Source organism: Anabas testudineus, chromosome 5 (assembly GCF_900324465.2).
Source record: "Anabas testudineus chromosome 5, fAnaTes1.2, whole genome shotgun sequence".
In the NCBI taxonomy this organism is placed as follows: Eukaryota; Metazoa; Chordata; class Actinopteri; order Anabantiformes; family Anabantidae; genus Anabas; species Anabas testudineus.
The window spans coordinates 20,065,076-20,085,422 of NC_046614.1; the positions used below are offsets into that span (position 1 = coordinate 20,065,076).

Sequence of the window (20,347 nt, forward strand, 5' to 3'; positions counted from 1 at the left end):
ATTCAAGTAAAATTGGAAAACGTTATTGGTATCATAACGCATAATTTTGCCAAGACACAGGCATCATGTGAAGACCTGCACCCTTTAATGTGAATGTGTGTTGGAGCCTTGCAGAGCAGGGAGGGGAAGGGCCAGGAGCAGAGTGAGTCTAATTCTGGCTTAAGATGCATATTTAAGTTTTGTTAGAAATATCACAATTTTAACAAAGACACATAAAATCAGCCAGTGAAATAGCAAATATGATGCTGAAAGCAACATTTTCTATAAAGAGTTCTAAAAAGAAGCATGTGACTTAGGCTGGTAATGCACAGTCAATTAACCCAATAAAAGTGGTGAGGCCAGCATTAGCAACTGAGTGAGGGTAATAAAAGTAATGTAGCAAACTAATATGGGACTGTAACTAAAAGCTCCTAGTGGCACCAAGGAGAAATTAACAAATTTTGCAGTACAACTGCAAAATCCTCCATATTTTAACAACATTAAAATAAACTAATTAGGCACACAGGCCTTGTTATACGTCATTAAAATGAAGGTCAAAGAGAGGGTGTGAACTCACCAACCAGCATCAAATACCAGCGAAATCTTTCAGCGGCAGCTAAATTACTAGTTTGTCCCATATTCTGAACACAACAAAACACTTAACTTATCACTCATAACAGTTTTTGGTTAATTTTAGATTTACAATACTAGAGACAACAGCATCTAAGTATGAATATATGTATGTTTAGTTATATTAAAATGTGTAATAACCTAATCACAGTCAAGCTGAATTTGAGGTTTAACCCTAAAAGCCTGATCCAGAGTGTATTAGCTCCCCAGCATCTCATGTGTACACCTGTCCCTCATGGCCTGCTGCTATGGTAACCAATGTTTTTTTTTTTTCCCAGACAGCATGCAATCTGATTTTCAGTTTCCATCTTTGCTTTCATTTCATGTGAATCCATTACTGCAACAAAGCAAGACACAGTTGTTTATAGACACATGCAATACCCCTCCTCCCCCCACACACCAACCCACCCTCACCCTGTCCTTTTACAGGCATAAACCTCCTAAACATCAACTTACTGACAAAAACAACAGCATCCATTAACACTGCATTGACAAAGTGCATGTAGTAATGTATATAAGGTTTCTAGTCATGTACACAAAGTTACTACAGATACACATAAACACAGCACATAGGATTTTAGGGACATGTACCGTACACACTATAAACTATTAACTATTTGTAAAATGTGATGTTCTATCAGGACCCTCTTGAGGAGGGTATGCGTCAGATGAGGCTTTATCCTATAAACAAACTTGACTTCATCAGCTTGTACTGCTGGCATATTCACATAATAAAGAAAAAAAAAAAACAGCTACTGACTTTCAATTACACAAAAGTGGTTTACAAAGACTCCTGCATGGCAGTGTGCCTTTTGTAGATCCTAATTCTCAAAGCAACGTGACTGTTCCAAACAAAGCCCAACACACTGTGTGTGACACAGTTGGTTTTATCCCTATAGTGAATGAATGTGTTTGTGCAGCAGGCCCTGACATGTCACACTTAACAGCCAAGAGGAAGCTATTAAAAGTGCAAGTGTAGAAACTCCTTTCTGATCTACTCTTACTGTAAACAAAAAACACGTTATACACATATATATACATATATATAAATATATGACACCAACTTGAAGCCCATAATTCTTTTACAACAAAGCAGAAAATGTTAAAGATTAACTCTTTTGTTCATAGTGATAAAATCTAACTTTCTGTGGAACATGAAATGTCATGGTCTATACAGAAGTAACATATGAAAAAAAGCACATTGTTTGCATTTCACCCACCTGCCACTGATTCAATATTGTGGTAATCACTGATATCATATCAAAATCCACTGAATTTCACTTCACTGAAATTTTGAGGAAGACTAAAGTTTACTTAAACAACCTGGAGATATTTTAGCGATTATGTTCTGCGATTCCCCATTTAATAACCTCTAGAGGTGTCCCAATGTTAATTATTTTACATCTATAATTACAAAATGGTGACATTTGTGCATTTTGTAGTGTCCTGAAAGCCACTGGGACATTGACAGCATCAAGATGATGGCTGTGGGATTGCACGCCGCACCTACCTGGAGCAATAAGAGACTGAGCACTGACAGCTGTGACATTCCGGCTCATGTTTATAGCTCTGACTTCTGTGACTGGTGCACCATCCCCTTTCTTCCCACCCTCAGAAGCGCTGTCAGAAGAGCTGGCCTTCCCTCCTGTGGCAGCCTGCGTCCCAGGGTTGGGATTCTTGATCAGTGAGGCAGGTTGGATTGGCACAGGGCTCTGCTTAAGACTAAGAGCCTGCAGCGTCTGAGTCTGTGTGGAGGATGTGGTCGCCCCCTGCTGGCCACGGATGGTCAGATTCTGAACTTGATTCTTAGAAAAGACAAAGATTCAAAGTGGATTTATTTACACACAGTTGTAGCAGAATTAGTAAAGAAGTACTTTACTGTGCCAATGTGTAATTCTTTTTAATATTATTTTTAAAAATTACATCAATGAACACAAATTATTTTTAATCTATGGATTCATTGTTTATCCTGTGTGACGATTTCTACAGTTTCACATCCTCTAGTTTACAATATACACTCAACTTCATCTAAAGAAATTTCCAGTGCCACTACCTGTGAGGACGCCTGTGTAGAGCTCTCCGACTGCACAGCTGCCACTGTGGCCGTTGGAGTAAAGATGAGCTGAGGGGACAGAGGGACAGCTCGGCCCAGGCTCCGGGCCACCTGCACCAGGTTACTCTGCTGGGCCTGAAAAGCACCACACATAAAACTCAAACAGGAGAAATGAACGAGTGAGAAAGCATTAACTGGATTCTTTTCAATGGCTTAAGAGAAAAAGATTTTTTAAAGTACGTAAATCAAAGATAATGATAAAAAGATAGAAACTGTAATTTCTGCAGGAATTATTTTTCACACAATTAAATCATGCACACTAATTTACCAATAGTAGGCTATCCAGCTACACCAGTAATGTAAGCTATAGCAATCTAAACTGAGAAATGTGTTCTGCTGCCTGTCAGAAGGCTCACACAGACACACACGACAAAGCAGTGTTCATGGTCATAATAAGGTAACAGAACATGTGCGTAACTGATGGCAAGTTGAAACTGGCAAGTGACCCATAAGCCAATAAAGATGTAATATTCCTTAAGCTTTTTCACTGTAAACAGAAACACATAACACACACACACTGACACCAAAACACACACTTTGCCTCCAGTGGAACAAATCTGAACTGAAGTGTGCTTATTTATTCAGGCTGCATGTATGTGTGCGTGAATGTATGCATATATGCAAGCTCATGTAAATGTGCCACTGGCTATGTTCCTTGTTTCTACAGACTCACCATCTGTGCACGCAGGTACATCTGTGCCTGGCTGGCTGTGAGAGTTGGACTGGATGAGCTGCCCAGCAGAACAGCCTGCTGGGAAATACTGGTGGGAGTTGAACTAATGCTCTGGGCCCTGCTGATCAGCTGAGCTGCGGCTGGGGAGGTGGTCAGGTTGATCTGTGGGCAAGAGAAGATTAACAGCATAATTAGGTTACACACTTCTATCCTATGTATCTACTGGTATCTATCATCTACAAACCAGTTTCTTTCTTTAAAACATCACATCAAATATACAACACTGTAATTTTGTAAAATGTTTTTACCACTGAGAATATTACCAAAAGCTATTTTCAATCTATTTTTTGAGCAGAAGAGAAGTAGCACAGTACACAGAGCTGTTAGCGAGTCTCAGTTCCCCCCCAAGCATCCTACTGCTAAAATCAACTTAGTTGTATAATAATCTAATAGACAAAGATAACTTAAGAGGCTTTTAGAAGACAGGTCCAACACTCAAAACTGCACTTACTGTAGCCTGAGTAGATCCTGCATGCTGAGATGAAGTGCCATTCTGTGAAGAGCCTTGGCGGCCAGCTGCAATACTGGCCTATCACAAGATTAGAAAGACAGAAAAAGACACAGTCAGGAAGAGGAATGAACCATTTCCTGAAACATGCCTTGAAGCTGGTCAACAAAAACAGCAATGATTATCTCTATACTGTGAGGACAAATCTTTCATCAGTGTTTGCTGACCTGCTGTACAGCAGCCAGACTCTGGAGCTGAGCAGTGCTGAGGCTGTGCTGCTGCTGGAGGGCTGCAGTTTGCAACATGAGATGCTGCTGCTGAGCAGCATACATCTGTTGCAGGTACTGTGCTGCTGTGTTAGGCTGTCTGTGTAACGCCTGTTGGAACACCTGCATATTAAGACAGAGACAGATGGATGAATAATGCACAAAAATTGTTTATATTCAATTGAATTGAAAAAGAAAAACAAATTAATTCAGCTACACTGAAACACAACCACAGATCAGTTTCAAATCCTGCATAAAATATCAATACTGCTGCCAAATTGTGTTTGTGTGAGAGAGAAAGAGACAGGTACCTCTCACACATATACTTGCAGCCTTCCACACATTACCTTTACAGAGCTATCAGACTATTGTGTACTGTATAATACCTGAAATCATTACATTTACATCTGCAAGTAACACTTGTTGTCAAAGCAGCTTCATACCAGCACCATATCTGCCAGAAACTATCAAGTCAGTTTCAATCAATAAAATAAATAAATAACATTGCATGTTCTCAGATGGTTTTCTGTGCCTCATATATTTTAAAAAAATTTAAATGTTGGGGTTTGGATGGTTTGTCAAAAAAAAGAAAAAGTTAATTGTGTAAATTTGCTGTCACAATTGTGTAAAAACTGTCACAATATTTTTTATTGGTTATGCTTGACAGAGAGAATAATCCAATTAACATCTTATATAGATTTAAGCTTAGCTTATTGCTAGATTATCACATCAAAAATCAATAAAGTGTTTATGATTTTGAATTATTAGTCTGAATCTGAAAATTAACCATGAACGCAAAAATAAATAAGTAAATGTAGTGGAGTAAAAGTACAATATTTACCTGTGAAACATAGTAAAGTCAAAGCATGATCACATAGGTTTCAAAATGCCTAAAAGATGTGATTAACACAATCAGATAAACATAATTACTCCCAGTCCTTCAATCGCTGTGAAGGAATAATTCTCTTCAACTTTAACTTTTTAGTGTTCCCTGGGTTTAAAGGGAGGATGTTGACCTATGCACCGTGGTGTCAGTGGACCATACAGACCCAAACCTTTTGGAATGAGGGTAAAATTAGCAGAGATGCTACACATATTCAACTCTCATTGACTATAAATGACCAGCAGACCTTTATGGTCAGAGGTCTTTTTGGTGTCAATATTGTTTGCCTTTTAACTGTCACTGGGATGAGTACAAGAAAAGGAGGGCTAAACCTAACAAAAACCCTGCTGTCAAAGCATCAGCACTAAAAGTTGAGTGGATCTTTTTCAGGGATGATAAGCCTGTGTAGAGGCTTATCCAGGGGTCAAAAGATCAAGAGCACTAAAGCACAGAAAGCATTCTTTGCTTCAGCTTGTACAGATTCTGTTAAAAGGACCATTTATTTCAGTTTCCTTTCTGGGCAGATTTAAAGAAAACTAATTTTATCCCTTTGCCCTAATTAGAAAATGAATCAAAGTTTATTTTGGGAGTGCATCAGATGCCCGTATGTTGGCTTGTGTTCACCAACAGAGGGCAGTAAAGCAGAGGAAAGTATGCCAACTTATCATTATATGTTTGTACACTATGTGTGTTTGTTTAGTGTCTATGCACATCTCTCTCACACACACACACACACACACACACACACACACACACACACACACACACACACACTATCACAACTTAACCTCAAGCTGTCAATAATTTCATCAATGCCATGAAACTCACCTGCACTGTTTGTCGGTCAGGTATCCCACTGTAAACGGATATCTGAGGCACTGACTGTCTTCCTGTTGTAGTACTTCCACCACTACTATTACTACTACTACTACTACTGCTGCTGCTACTGGAAGTACTGGTAGTGTTACTGCTGCTGCTGCTATTATTATTACTGTTAGTGGAAATTGTAGAAGAAATAGTAGTAGTAGTAACAGTAGTGTTAGCGGTACTATTACTGCTGGCAGCTGTGGTGCTGGAGGAGCTGGTGGTGGTGGAGGTGGTGGTACTGCTGACTGTGGAGGCAGGGGCCCCCGGTTCACTCTCCATGGTGCCCTCTGCTCTTCTCACCTTTGACCCGCGGCTCTTCTGAATTGCTCTCCTGTGCCTGAAAAGAGAGAAGAGAGAAGGGAAAAGAGGAACACATGAGAAAAACACAACACTACTACCGTCTTTATACTGAAATCCCAGGTTTTCTTCAGTAAAAAAAACAAAACACATCTGACAAGTTAAGAAACAACTGAAACTTCAACAAAACACCACCAACGCATTCAATGTCAAGGAAAAAATTAATTAGACATGATTCAAAAAAAAAAAAAAAAAAAACCCATCATGTGGGAAGTGGAAAATCACTGTGTGCATGACTGAAGATAAAGCATTTATTCATTCCGATCCAATGCTGCAATGTCTTCTTGAATAAGCAAATGCAAACTCATATGTAAGCCTGACAAAAATGGCTGTAACCAAAACGCAAATTATAGTCAACAATCAAACTTTATTTAATATTTGTCAGCAAGGTGAGATAATATACAGTATTTACATTTTTATACAGCATTTGGGAATTTTAATAAATAAACTTTATTCAGTAGCTATTCCTGGTAATCCTTTATTAATAATACAAATTGATTGTCAGACAGTTGTTCAATTATTTATTCGACAAAAATATTTTGTATATAGCCATTTAATTGATTGTTTAGATGTTTAAGATACTGTAGTTGAGAAGAATACATGAGTGCCAGGAGAATAGTATACCCTACTTACACATCTGCTATTCCCAGAGGACAATGTCACCTGACCGCAAATATCAACACTGTTGGCAACACTATAGTAAATGAAAGAATTATATTACAAAAATCTCTGTTAGGACATGAGCACCAACTGGAAAATAATTTTAAGTCTATCTAAATAAACTGTGCTGCCAACTTAGCAACTTTTCTGAGACCACAAAGAAGCAACTAGCAAAAAATCCAGCAAGTTTCTTGGCAGTCTGACTGTACTTTTCTTGACAAAAAAAAAAAAAAAAAAAAAAAAAAAAAAGAATGAATGTTCTCCCAGCAATCAGCAGTCACTAAGAACTGTGAATGACCAAGCAAAAGCAAGTGAAAAGAATGAATGACCAGCAGCCAGAACGCAGTGTGAATGAGCTGTGAATGGACTGAAACAACTAATTACTTATAGCCCTCGGCTGTCTCTTGTAAACTACTTCAGCTTTGTTTTTCTTAGAGTTAAAATAAAGTTAAATTTAACTTGACTATTTCTAGCACATTTCAGTTCTCTGGCTTCTCAGTCCATTTCCTCCTGTCAGTCATGAGCACAAAGTAGAAGAAAACAACTTAGGCCACTTCTGTAAAAGCTTCTTTAAGGCTGGTCCCCTGGTGCTCTACTCTCCATTAGCAGAGGACGAAAAGGTTCGGAGCTCACAAGGCAGATGAGATGAGATGGAGGGGAGCTCAGCGAGATAGGTAATAAGGTGTGAAAAGTGTTGGAGGAGAGAAAGCATCCTTACTTTTTAAAGGCAAAAGTAAAAGATGAAGTTTTGATAAAAGGACGTGAAAGTACAGAAGTCTTTGACAAAGTTGAGCTCTAATATACCAACAAAAGAATCAGAACTCGTGAAACATTCGTGATGCTGGCAGTACAGATAAAGAGGTGGGTTTAATGGTTGTGTGGTGAAGGATTCAAACAGCCTGGCATCTGATTTAACAGAGCTGGAAAGAGAGGTCAACACAGGGAGGGCGGAATTTGTATCGAGAGAGAGTGAAGGGCAAAGGTTGAGTGAGCAGGTTGAGGATTTTAAATGAGCTGGAATGAGAAAAGAGTGTGATGGAAGTAATTAAATAAGGAGCAATGCTGCTGCCATGCTGCAATTCTTAAGCTATTTCCTCCTCCTCATTATTCTTTTGAGCGGATTAGGAGCCAAAGCAAAGCTCTATAGCCCACTTATGTTAGAAAGCAGACTTGGAAACAAACTGCTATCCCACTAAACCATATGTTGTTCCTTAAAACTGTAAAAGCAGTGAAGCCCTAAATAGCTCTAAAATAGTTCAGTAAACAAATCAGAAAAGGGCTGGAATTTGAGCTTGAATCTGCTTTAGACCCCATATGCCTGCAGACGTCACCTCGAGCTCACCTATCAGTTTTGAAGCCAGTAATCACATTTAACAAACTTGATATCAGATGAAAGAACCCTGGTTGACAAATTGGAATGATTAAAACTATGCATGCAAAGAGAAGTAAGGTTAAAACGTAAAGTCGAACCATTAGATCAATGTGTATCATTTCCAGTGAAATAGCTGCACAGCACCAAATTTATCATGGTCCATTTTGAATGAAACTGTTCTTAGAGTATGGGAGCAAAGACCACAGAAATGCACCATCTGAAAAAGAGCTACATGCAGAATAATTTTTAAATTTGGGTAACTGGACAAGAACATTGTGGAACAGAACATTTTAGCTCCGTAAATGCCATGTAAAATTCAAAGCAGCAAGCAGCAAACTTTACAAAGAACACAGTGTGTCTGCTAAGTTTGAGGCCTGTTTTACACAACAAAGAGTGATACAGAAATATGTGTTTGGTACACAGTTTTGGAGCAACGACACTGGAAACTCTGCAAATGGACTATGAATTGTATTTAAGTAGATGATTCATAACATATATTTTTTTAAAGCAGCTAAAACTTAGTACAGACAACTTAATTCACTAAAAACATAGAAACGAGTACAGGGGTTACATTAACCACTGCCTGTTGTGAATTAAAAATTTCATGTCTGCATCAGTGTAAAAGCTGAATTCGAGCCAGGCAGGGAGGGTTTATGGTTGTAAGCAAAGCACCACTGCTGCCAAAGCCGGCCTGCATGCATGCAGGCATTAGCCTACATCCCAGAGACTGCATCCCATTGCTTCCTTGTGTTTGGAGAGGGGAGGGAATCCCCTCTGGTAATGATGCCTTCATTCGCTGTCTTTCTAAGAGAAGTCACTCATCCATCAGTGAAAGGGTGAAATGGAAGAAACCCCTCCAATTCTACCTTTAACACCACATGCATGATAACTATGACTATTATCTAGCTTTATGCTTGTTTTAGTAAAAACCTGGTAAAGCCAATGTGTTTGTGCCCACATCAAAGCAGTGCCAGGAGCCTGTAATGCATTGCAAAGAGCTGGTCAAAACCATAACAAGACAATTTCAGCTCTTTGCACACCTCACAACGGGACATATTGATCTACATTGGCATTTCAAGACCACAAGAACAGACTGTCAGATTTATGTCTAGAGGATCTGCATAGCCTGCAAGAAGATGAGTGCCGTTAAGAGTCTGTCAGACAGACCGGCGGTCTCCTCGGAGCTTAGATCTCAGTAGAGAAGTGCAGGAGGCTCCATCAGTGTCCACCTTATAGTCCACATACAGGAAAACTCTGACCCACATTAAAAATACCATGAGAATGCATTTGCCAGCTGCACTAATCGATTTGTGTGTGATAATGGCTTTTAAAGCCAGGAGACTCACAGAGAAATGCAGTCTTGTGTGTATGGAGGGGTACTCTGCTGTTGAGACAAAGCCCCTAACCCTGGTGCTCCTACCTCCTCTGGCCCCCCCAACGCGATGCAGGGGTATGATGTCCCATCCCCCGGGGAGTATGCTGTCCTCCTGCAGGATGTTGCTCTTCTTTGTCTGCCTAACTGAGTGGCTGGCTGGTTGGCGGAGTGAGTGAATGAGTGAGCGTGTGCGAGTGTGTTTCTGTGCTGTATCCAAACCCCCAGCCCCTCTTTCCTACCCCCAACACGCAGTGAGCTCGGCGTCCCAGCATCAACACACCACTCCACCAACCAGGCCGCGGCCTGCCTCCTGATTATGTGGTATCCTAGCGACAGCCAACGGGGTGCCTATGGATTCCCCGTGCAGAGCAGCATGCTGATTGGACAAGAGAATCCTCTCTAATGAAGATGATGGTAATGATTTTACTCCATCTCTCCCCTCCCCCCTGCTGCTGCCTGAATACTGATTTTTTTTTTTAGGATGCATAGATCCTGCAACGTAAGGCCGACTGTAAAAATCCCCAATTTTTTTTATAAAGTAAAATCTAAGGTAATGATCTATTTCATTAAAATGACAGCTGAGAGATAGCATTGTCTTTATTTTGCTCAATCTCTGACTGGACAGCTGACAATTCAAGGCCCCTTTTACATTTCATGACCTCAAATTTTAAGACTCATGGTGTGTAGCATTGCTTTTGGACCATTTATAGAAAGCACCATTTCTACAAAAACCCGCAGCTCTAAGTGGGACAATTTTGTGTCATTACTTCCAGTTAAGGACAAGAGCAGTGACTTTTGACCAGACTGAACATCTATCTCATCATCTTACTAGCAGGACAGTAAACATCATCATCATCAATTTTGTGACAGACTGACACAAAGGCTAGAAAGTGGGGAAAAAGACATTAGCTACTATAGCTATTACACTGTGTCTATACAGGAGGCAATTAGGCACAATAGTCAAGTGTAGGTTACACATTTTGGGAGAAATCCGAGCCAAAAACACAATTACTATGGTTATGCATGTAAAATGTAGCAAACATACTTTGGATTGACTCAAAACAAAGCTTATCAGTTTTATCATATGCACATGAGATGGTTAAGCAATAAAAACTTGCTTTCTGTGTATATATCCCATTACTTAGCCAACATGTGAGTTAATGGGAGTAAATCCTGAACAGAATTTACCACAACCCTGCTAAACCTCTACCAGTAAAGGTTTAATGACATGGGCAAAGTGCCAGACAAATCACACCAGAGGTGACAAAACAACTATTTATAGAAGTTATGGAAATGAAAAGCAACAACAATAAGAGTAGAAAATTACAACAACAACCATAAAAGTGAAATTGGATAGCTTTGTAGTTGAATTCAAATCTTTTTAATGACAGCAAAATTCATTTATGTGGCGCATGGTAGATAAAACCAGAGGATAATAACATACTTATAGTGTGCCCCACCACATTAACACGCCACCCAACTGTCTGGCTGTATGAAATGTAGCTATTTGAATCATTTGCTGGTGCGACGTTGTATTGATTGGGGCCAACCATGCGTGACCTTCATTGATTATCATCTTCTCATTAGCATATAGATTAGCTGGCAGCACAACCAGAAAGGCAGGTCTTGAGTCTCATGCTTGGCTAACGGAGCTTTGAAAAAGAGGAGGGGGTCAAAACATGAAGGAAATAACAGGGGTGCGGTGCCTTAGTTTGATATGAGATGCTTGAAGATGGACCTCAATATGTGAAAACCCAGCACACTGAACTGCCATGAGTACATGCATGGAGGAGTCGCTGGTGGCCCGGTAAGGGGCTTTTAAAACAAACACACACTGTCTTTTGTTCAAAGGGAATTCAAGCTCATTATCAATTTCAAGAATGCTTATGCCTAACGAGCTCTTCTGGAGAGCAGTATAAAAATAAATGATCACATGAGCCTTCCTATTAGATTCCCACATCAAAAGACACTGCCGACCAGTGTCCTAAAAAGTTTTTCTGAAAATATCTAAACTCCATGCTCCATTATGATCCATCTCCAAAGTCTGAAATGACACAAAAATCCAATCCAACTAATTTTTCAGAGATGTACCGAGTTGATTCATTAGACAAAACAGTCATTAAAACCAGCAAATCATTTCTCCCCTTAAGGAGATGAATGTATTCATTGGATGTGTTTGTCTGTCTATGTCTGTCTTCAATTATTTTTGGTGAGGAATGCATATTTATATCACACAGGGGAGATGTTGCATCTGCCTGCCAGACTCATCCATTCATTTTTATGGACAGTGTTCAAGCTGGTTAATTGTTTGATATTGTTAGTGCCAATTTTTTCATCTTTCATTTATTTTAGAATTGATGGGGTGGCAAAAAAATCTTTTTGATCACTTAATAACATTAATCAAACAAAAAGACTATGCATATGCATTTAGGTCAAATCAGCACAACAGTTAACAGTTATTAGGCAAGTTAAACTCTTATATTAAATATTATCATAACAGATAATATTACATGTCGCCGACTTTCACTAAATCTTTCTAATCGATGAGATGGGCTGTCATCCTGTGCTGTGAGAAGCATTTCCCTGGTAATGCTTAGGGTCATCCCTTGAGGCTGATGATGGGCGATGGGTCTTGTCCAAACAATACAAAAAGGGCAGTGCAATTGTTTGTGTGTGTAAGACAAAGATAGCCCCTGATCCTGTGGCAAGATTGGTCGGCTAGCCGTAATTGAGCCATCTGACTCAGACGGACCTTGCCTTCCACAGCTGAGTAGACCAGTACAAAAAGACTCTGGCTGCTTTCCAGTTTTAAGTGTGTGGCGCGTGTGTGTGCCATTCCAGCACATGTAGCCTCACACTGTGAAAGTACAAAACACTTTGACTTGACACTCCTGAGGCATGTGGTCTTTTGCTGCCCAGCTTTGTTTAAGGCCCTAGCATTGTACTGCAGGTGCAAATTGCTCCACGAGATGCTAGAAATCGCCTGGACTATTAAGAACACTCAAAATAAACACGGGAGGCAGCCAGAGAAAGCACAGAGGCAGAGTGAGAGGGGGCAGCAGACTGACAGATAAAATGATAGATTCTCTCTCTGATCTATAAATACCACAGTTAAATAGTCCTGGCCAAGCTTCCAGGTTAGCAGCACACTTCAATCCAAACTCTTCTATCAGAGCAGTCTCTGAGGCATCACTCTCAGACGTCGATCATAAAAAAGGAAATAGGTCAGGTTTGAGCCCAGTTAAGCAGCAGAGAAATACAGTGCCTCACTGCCTTCACCAGAAAAAGGGATTTTAAAATTATACCAGTGCAAACAAAAAGACAACAAATAAGCTTCTGGTCATTGGAGACCTAACAACCAATTTGGGGAACTTAACTGTGTTATAATCAAATGCAAGTTTGCCAGTTACCTTTTAAGTGACTAGTGCACTGTGCCCTGTGTTGTAATTTAATGAGGTTAAAATTTAAGGCACTTTATTTGATGTTGATAAAAAAAAAAGTCTATTTGCATAAATTATTCTTCTTATTATAAATAACCACCATGCTGATTCAAACCATGTTTACCAGCTGCAAAGGCCAAATCTAATCAACTGTAACCCTGTTCCTGGAGATATATACAAGAAGGTTATCCCTGGGTCAGTTTAAGATTAAAAAGCTTCGCTGTTTACAATAAATACCTATGTACTAGGGCTGTCCCGAATACCATGCTTCAGTACTGTTATTTAGCGATATCTGAAATTGGGGGGGGGGGAGTTAATTATAGTTGGTGTAGTTATACCAGCAGAGCATGCATTCTTTTAAATTCCTTCCAGTAAAATAAACCAAATAAATCATAATCATTTTGCAAGCTCTCTAAGTCTTAAGCTCACTCTCTTCACTCTTCCTATTGTGTGCAAGCAAGATTAGTTTGTCCTCAATCTCTAATAAAAGTGAACCTCTCATCTTGTTCATGACGTAGCAGCCTTTACAAAATGTGCTCCAACATGGTTTAAGTGGCTGAATAACACTACACTGCAAAGGTAGTGTTTTGGGTAGTGGTCGGTTTTTTGTTTCTACCACACAAGTGGGCCAGAGTGGACTTCTGTCATGTCCTACTTTATACATCAGAGAGACTGCGTTCCTTCCAATCATCACAACAACTTATCAGTGCATGTTGAACGCTGCAACATAATCACGTATGATTTTCCTAAGGGTCCTGACAAACACTTTTTTCCTTACATACCCTGCATGCCTACTCACAACCCGTCTATCACTATAAATGGAAATGTTGACTGTTGCTGAGGCTGAAACTGGCACAAATGCACATACGTGTACACATCTGGTGAGTATCTTGCCAATTAAAGCATGCCCGAGTTATGTATATTGAGTAAATGTATCAAGACTCTGTGTTGCGAATCATTCTCATTTCAGATAGTGGCAAGTAGAAGTAAAGATGGTATAGATAAAAGAGCACTGAAGCCAGCCCATATGTAAATGTTCATATGTCAAAACATAATGACATGTGGCTCCCACTCTCTAGTGAAACAAACAAATCAGCCTTTTCAAAACACTCAGAAAAATAGCACTGAAAAGATTATTTGAATAACAGCTTAAGCATTAGACCAGGTGTCAGCTAGATGAATAGATGTACAAGTGTCCCTGGCTGATTTCCCTAGACCGTGTGATCTTGGGTTCAAAATGAGTCATTTTATTCCATAATAACAGCCTACCATGCTTTTAAGCAGATAAAGCAAGTGCCCTGCAATTAACCCCAGTAGCCTTGAAGAAAACCTATGAGCTTCTTCACTGAGACTGTTGCAGGTATTTATTCTTGAAATAAGGAAATCACTAGGCAGATGCAACCCTCTTGAGTGGGGATAATATAAAAAGAAGGTGTGTAGCCTATGCAACAATTAGCTGGGACTCCAACAGGCAAAATGGCCTTGTAAGAAGAATAGTGACATTGTCCAGTTGAGATAATATGAGATTGAGAGTGATGCATTGCGTGCCAAACTGTGTCCATTCCTATGTTTAATTTAGTGTTTTACCACAGCCCCCCTATAGATTTCGACCTTCGGTTGACACTAGTACAAAGCCTGTCGTTTTGCATCACTTGCATCATGTGTGTCTGGTTTAATTGTCCCTGGGGAATTAATGTAAACTAGCACACAATACCTTTCAAACCAAGGGCAATACTAAATAAGCAAAACAAACACTGTCTATTGCCAACCTGACATTTTGAAAAATGAATATTTTAGTAAAACATAAAAAGGACACAGATGGAAGCTGTGGAGGTTTCACCAACAATGCCAGGCAATTAACAACAAAGTCTCTAGTGACTAAAACTGTAGGTGTATTGTTATTGCTTTTCTCTTCAAATCATGTATTTTGCTTCTAATTTACTGATCTTATGTAAGTATTTTTGTAATTTGTAGCAGCTTGACTTTCAAAATGTTAACTCAGTCTTGATTTGCTTTGCACCAGTGGTTATTTTGACTGATGAACTTTCTAACATAATATCTTTGTAAAGATTAACAACCTCTATGGTGTGTGGTATAGCTGAGACATTTAGTCCAGTAGTCAATGGACTGAATTAATTGACAACTATTTCTGCTAATTGAGGAATTAATTAGTCATTCAGCAAAAATACCAGACACCTGATGGATCCACCCTCTCAATTAGTTGGACAATACAAGACATCTGAATATGATACTATGGGCTCTAGAAAATGATTAGGTGCATTTTCAGGTCAAGCCAGATTAATCAATAATGTAAATAATTATCAGTTCTAGCTTAAGTATGTTGAGTCTGTAGCTAACAACTATTTTCATTATCAGGTAATATGCCAGTAGTCTCAATTAGTCAAGTGATTTATTGTTTTGAGATAAAAAAAAGTCCTTAAGATTTCCAACAACCAAAATTTAGTAAAACCAATAATATTTAATGTTTCACAAGCAGTTTAGCATCTCTGGGAAATTATAAACAGATATTTCTCATGCATACTGCACGCATACTATGCTGACCTTTTCAAAGTGTGTTTGATAAATACACAGCTACTTCCAACACTGTCATGCACATTTCCCACATGAAAGCATGTGGCTTCATGAAATATACTGTTTAGTAGATGTTTAAGCTTTTCCTTACTGGTGACACAATCTAATGTCTTGTTTTGTCCTATCAATACTTCTAAATCATCAGCAAACGCTCAGAGCTGGAACCTGCAACTGTTTGATATTATTACTGGAAAAATCTGACACACTTAAGGGATTATCAGGATACTTGTGGATTCATTGACCAATCATTGCAACTCAACACAAACACACCGAAGTTAAACATAGAAAGCTTCACTTATATCGTGCCATTATTTTAATCACATTAGAGTCACAGATTAGACCATGGCCACACTGCTGCAGTTTTAGGAGTATTAGGATGACCTACACTCCTTCTCTGTATCAAAGGTCATGACCTGAGGGAAACCAAAGTTTCTCAGAAAAGCACCTAGCTAACTTAAGCAAACACTGGGCTCAAACTCCAAAAACAGAGGAGATGTTTCTACGCATCACTCGCATTTGATTTAAACGCCAATTTTCATTCATAGCTAATTTTCTTCCATGTTAACATTAGCTAGTACTGAATTCCATTGCAACACTGGCTAACGTTAGCGCTACTTAGGTTGTTGTTTACCACCGACGGGCAGTTTTTGTGTTTTACTCTGAGGCTCTGGAAACGAAACCCAGCCGTCAAACTATCATAAACAAGCAAACTAGAAGCAAAAGCTGCTGCTTGCTGCTGTTTTGTGGCCCCGAGTGGACGTTAGCTAGTGCGACCGATTAACCTCACGCGTTCCGACACACACACGCACACACACACACATATCCAAACACAGGCTGTAGCCGACCCTGGTGCCGTGGCATGTCTCACGGAGAAGCAGGCCATGTCTTACCGTTGTCGTGACGCCTCGCAGCCTCGCTCCTCTTTCTGGCCGCGTTTGTTTTGCTGTTTTTCCTGCTCTTCTACTCCATTTGTGGACGCTCGCTCGCAGCTCCCGAACGGCGGCAGCAGCGGAGGAGCAGAGCAGGGGCGGGGCCTCAGCAACTCTTGTCATTTGCATTCCACACTGGTAACGTGACCGCGATCTGACCAATGAGCACACGGCGCGGTGCTTCCGCCCGCCCCTCCAGCTGTCAATCAGCAGCCGTAGCCTCCCCCCCCTTCCTCGTTCCACGCGCCTGTCAAGTGGCGGCTGTCTTCTATCTCCATGGTAACAAAGGGGCTATAACCTTTGCTAGCTGTGTTAGCCGCTGCTAGTTTAGTCTGCTAAAGTGGTGAAAACAAACCCTTCTGAGGAAATGTTATAAAAGGGTTTAGTTAGGGTTGAGCCACAGTTCAACTCGATTAGTGTTAGTCACGATGGCTACTGTAATAAGTTGGCTGTCAGTAAAACTAACAGCAGGATTCAACCCCTTCTCTTTTATGTGCTGCACAAACAACACATATGAAATGGACTGACTCACATTCAACACATTAAACCAGAGGTTTGCATTTTTTTTAGTCTGTTTGTTCTTGCAACTCCACATTTTAGATGTGATTTGTTTTTTTCACCAAATAGACAGTATTTGAACTTATTCTTTAGACCAGTAGCCTGAAGATCTGGATCAAGGTGCGTTTACAGTAAAATTATGAATTCCTCATAGCTACAAATGTATTAATACTTCTCCCACCTCTGGGTTTTAAGATATTCAACGCATTAGTACCCACTTGAAAACATTTAAGTTTTCCCCTACTGGGAGGTCAGAGGTCAGGATTTGTAGGCGCCCCCACGGGGCAGTTCAGCAGGTCACAACGGAAACTTTACATCTCATATTATTTATTATTTAAAATGTAGTTATTTCTTTATTTTTGTCATTGATGACTCCAGTCCTGGCCTTTAAGGGAAACATGCAGCAAATAGCAAGGAAATAGAATAAAATGCAGCTAAAAATAACATTATTATGGTCAAAACTGTGCTTGACAAGTCAAAACATCCAGTGCGAAATATATATTCTAATTAAAGTAATTCTGTAAATTCTGTAAATCATGGATACTTAGTCTAAAAAACTCAACAACCAAAAATAAACAAAAGAAATTTTAAAAAATTCAGTTTTTGTTTAGTTTTTACATTTCATCAAGATGAAACTTGATGAGATGAGACTCTTGTAATATGTCCATCACACAGAAAATATCAGTCTCTCTCTTTGCATTTTACAGCTTCTTTCAGTGTCGTTTACTAATCCATCAACTAATTTTTCCGAATGTACAAGACCACACTGTCCGAGCACTGAGTCTGTAATGTGTATCCAGATGGAAATGACCATGCATGGTAATAAAATGGACAGCAATGAATTGCTAATGTTTCACTCACTTGCTATTGTGCTGCCTGCAATATAAGGAGGGAGTGCATTCATCCGCCTGCAAATACTGAATAATTTATCAGTATATGACTTATTTGGTTGGCCCCTGAGTTAATTATTTGGTCTTTCATAGCCCCCTTGATAGCTCTCTTGCAGCATCAGCATGAACACAGTATCATTCCAGTAACTTGGTTAATCCCCAAAGACACATTATGGGCTCAAAGCCAGCCAGGGAGTGTGATATTAATGTTATAGCAGAGGTAACGCTGAACTCAAATACCGCTCCTCTGGGCTGGAACATACATCTAAAGTGGTGTTTATGGAATATCATGGCCCAGATGTAATGGTGTGTAGATAATGCATGAGAAACGTAATGGAATATTTATGTGGGCTCCCGTTTAGCTTGGTTGATCCTTCATCTCCATTTGTTTTATTCTCTATTACCAAGCAGGTGTCCCTGTATTTCCACAGTGCTGCTCACTGCTTTTCAACATAACAGTACAAGGTAGCAAAACATAAAACTAATTCACTGTGATGAGAATTTTAGCACTCGAGCTATGCACGCTCTTGCATTGCTGTGTATCTTGGTCAGTGCTGGAACAATGCTTTCCAGCTCTTGCCAATGTTTTATTTTGCGGTTGGTGGTGGATGTGTTCTTGCCCAAGTCCTCTATAATTTTAAACCAAAACCACAGAGAATGATAAATAGTTCATTTAAACGAGTTTTCTTTTTTTTTTTTTTTACCAAGTGAAGCCTTTTGCATGTGGTAGTAGTCTGTGAACCATCCCAGCAGTCAAAACAAAACATACATAAGCAGCATTAATAATATGATTACATTCTGGGCAGTTGGACCAACCTTACAGAAGATTGTCAGATTTTTGTGAATTCTGCCAACTTTCAAGCACAGTTTAAAAAAAACACCATTATTCATTATTCACTTCCTATGTTTACAATTAAATTTCATTACAGAACAGTTATTCTTTTAATTATGACACTGTCATAACTTACATGTTTGCCCTTCTTCTTTTACAGACAATGGCATGGTCATCTAATATTCATCTTTTTAAAAGGCCAAAGAGGCTAAATGGAAAAAAAAAAACTGCAAATAAATGCATTTGTGGCATTTTGCTCTTTAACCAAATGTGATGCTGCGGACAGGAAATGTCATTTCAACTTTCTTCTGCTAAGTGAAATGAATTATTGCAATAAAAGGAGGGAGACAGTGTAGTATTTGGTTGTACAATAAAAATTGTGCCTACGCTGTTAGTTTCATTATGTTAATACCTGACAACATGAGTTGTTTATAGTAATGGAGGAAACTCAGTGTGACCACAATGTGTCACTTCTGTACCCTGTTGGCCAAGAGCTTCATCTCTCATACCACTATAAATAGTGACAAGTAAATCTTGTTTGGAATTTAACAGCGAGAGATTTAGTCTCAGGAATGTAATAATTTAAAATCTTTGACTCTACTCATTCAGCCCTGATTCACTGGTACACTGTATTTGTTCGTGTCTGGTTATTTCGCAATGTTGTGAATGATTTAGGACACAACAAAGACCTGATCCTCACAGACTTTGACTTGACTTTGTTTTGTACAACAGCATTGTACATCACTGAGCAAAATATATCCTGTATGTGAGGAGTGTTGAAGGTCTTGAAATGTTTAAAACAGAACCACAGATTAAATTAGAGATACAGGTGCATTAAGTGAGCCAGATAACAAAAGCAAACATCATATCAGTCATTAAAAAAGTAAAGGGTGTGCTACTTATTACTTCATTCATCCAGGAAATGATCGGTATGTATTATACTCCCATTTAGAAAACAACTCTCTGTGCTCTCTGTCCATGTTAAAGAGCTACACAGTTAAGAAGGAGTAACCAACATTATAATTGTGTTATTTCATGTGTCATCCACAAGGAGGAGCCACAACGTAACCAGTCTGAAAATCACTTTCTCAGCTCGGCCTCTGACTCACTCACTCAGGCCACACATTCAGATAAAAACAAACACAATCACAATCAATAACAACTCACACATAAAAGTATGAAATAGGATCTGATATGTTGTCTTTGGAGAATATAAATGTGCATGAGCATGATGAGAGCAATCGATTGTTTGGTTTGTTTTCCAGTACATTTCATTTTCAAATAGGACTGTTTGATAAATAATAATAATTATTAGCAACTTTCACTTTAGTTCTACCTTATACCTACTTTGAGGCCTCAACGGGCCTAAACAGACTCACTCAGGTTAGTTAAAGGTGTTTAAAATAGCATCCAGGAACACGTT

At 39.3% G+C, this 20,347-nt stretch overlaps 1 protein-coding gene across 1 annotated transcript in view; it reads right to left on the reverse strand.

The window, feature by feature from the left end:
• phc2b (polyhomeotic homolog 2b (Drosophila)) overlaps positions 1-16,922 on the reverse strand; it is a 31,627-nt gene extending 14,705 nt beyond the window's left edge. The window contains exons 1-8 of the mRNA XM_026347126.1: positions 16,892-16,922; positions 16,606-16,759; positions 5,881-6,256; positions 4,131-4,292; positions 3,907-3,984; positions 3,396-3,557; positions 2,663-2,797; positions 2,120-2,414 (exon numbers count right to left, since the gene is read on the reverse strand). Of these exons, the coding sequence (XP_026202911.1) occupies positions 2,120-2,414; positions 2,663-2,797; positions 3,396-3,557; positions 3,907-3,984; positions 4,131-4,292; positions 5,881-6,256; positions 16,606-16,759; positions 16,892-16,922 (1,393 nt within the window). The remainder of the gene's footprint in view (positions 1-2,119; positions 2,415-2,662; positions 2,798-3,395; positions 3,558-3,906; positions 3,985-4,130; positions 4,293-5,880; positions 6,257-16,605; positions 16,760-16,891) is intronic.
• Between the last annotated feature and the right edge of the window lie 3,425 nt (positions 16,923-20,347).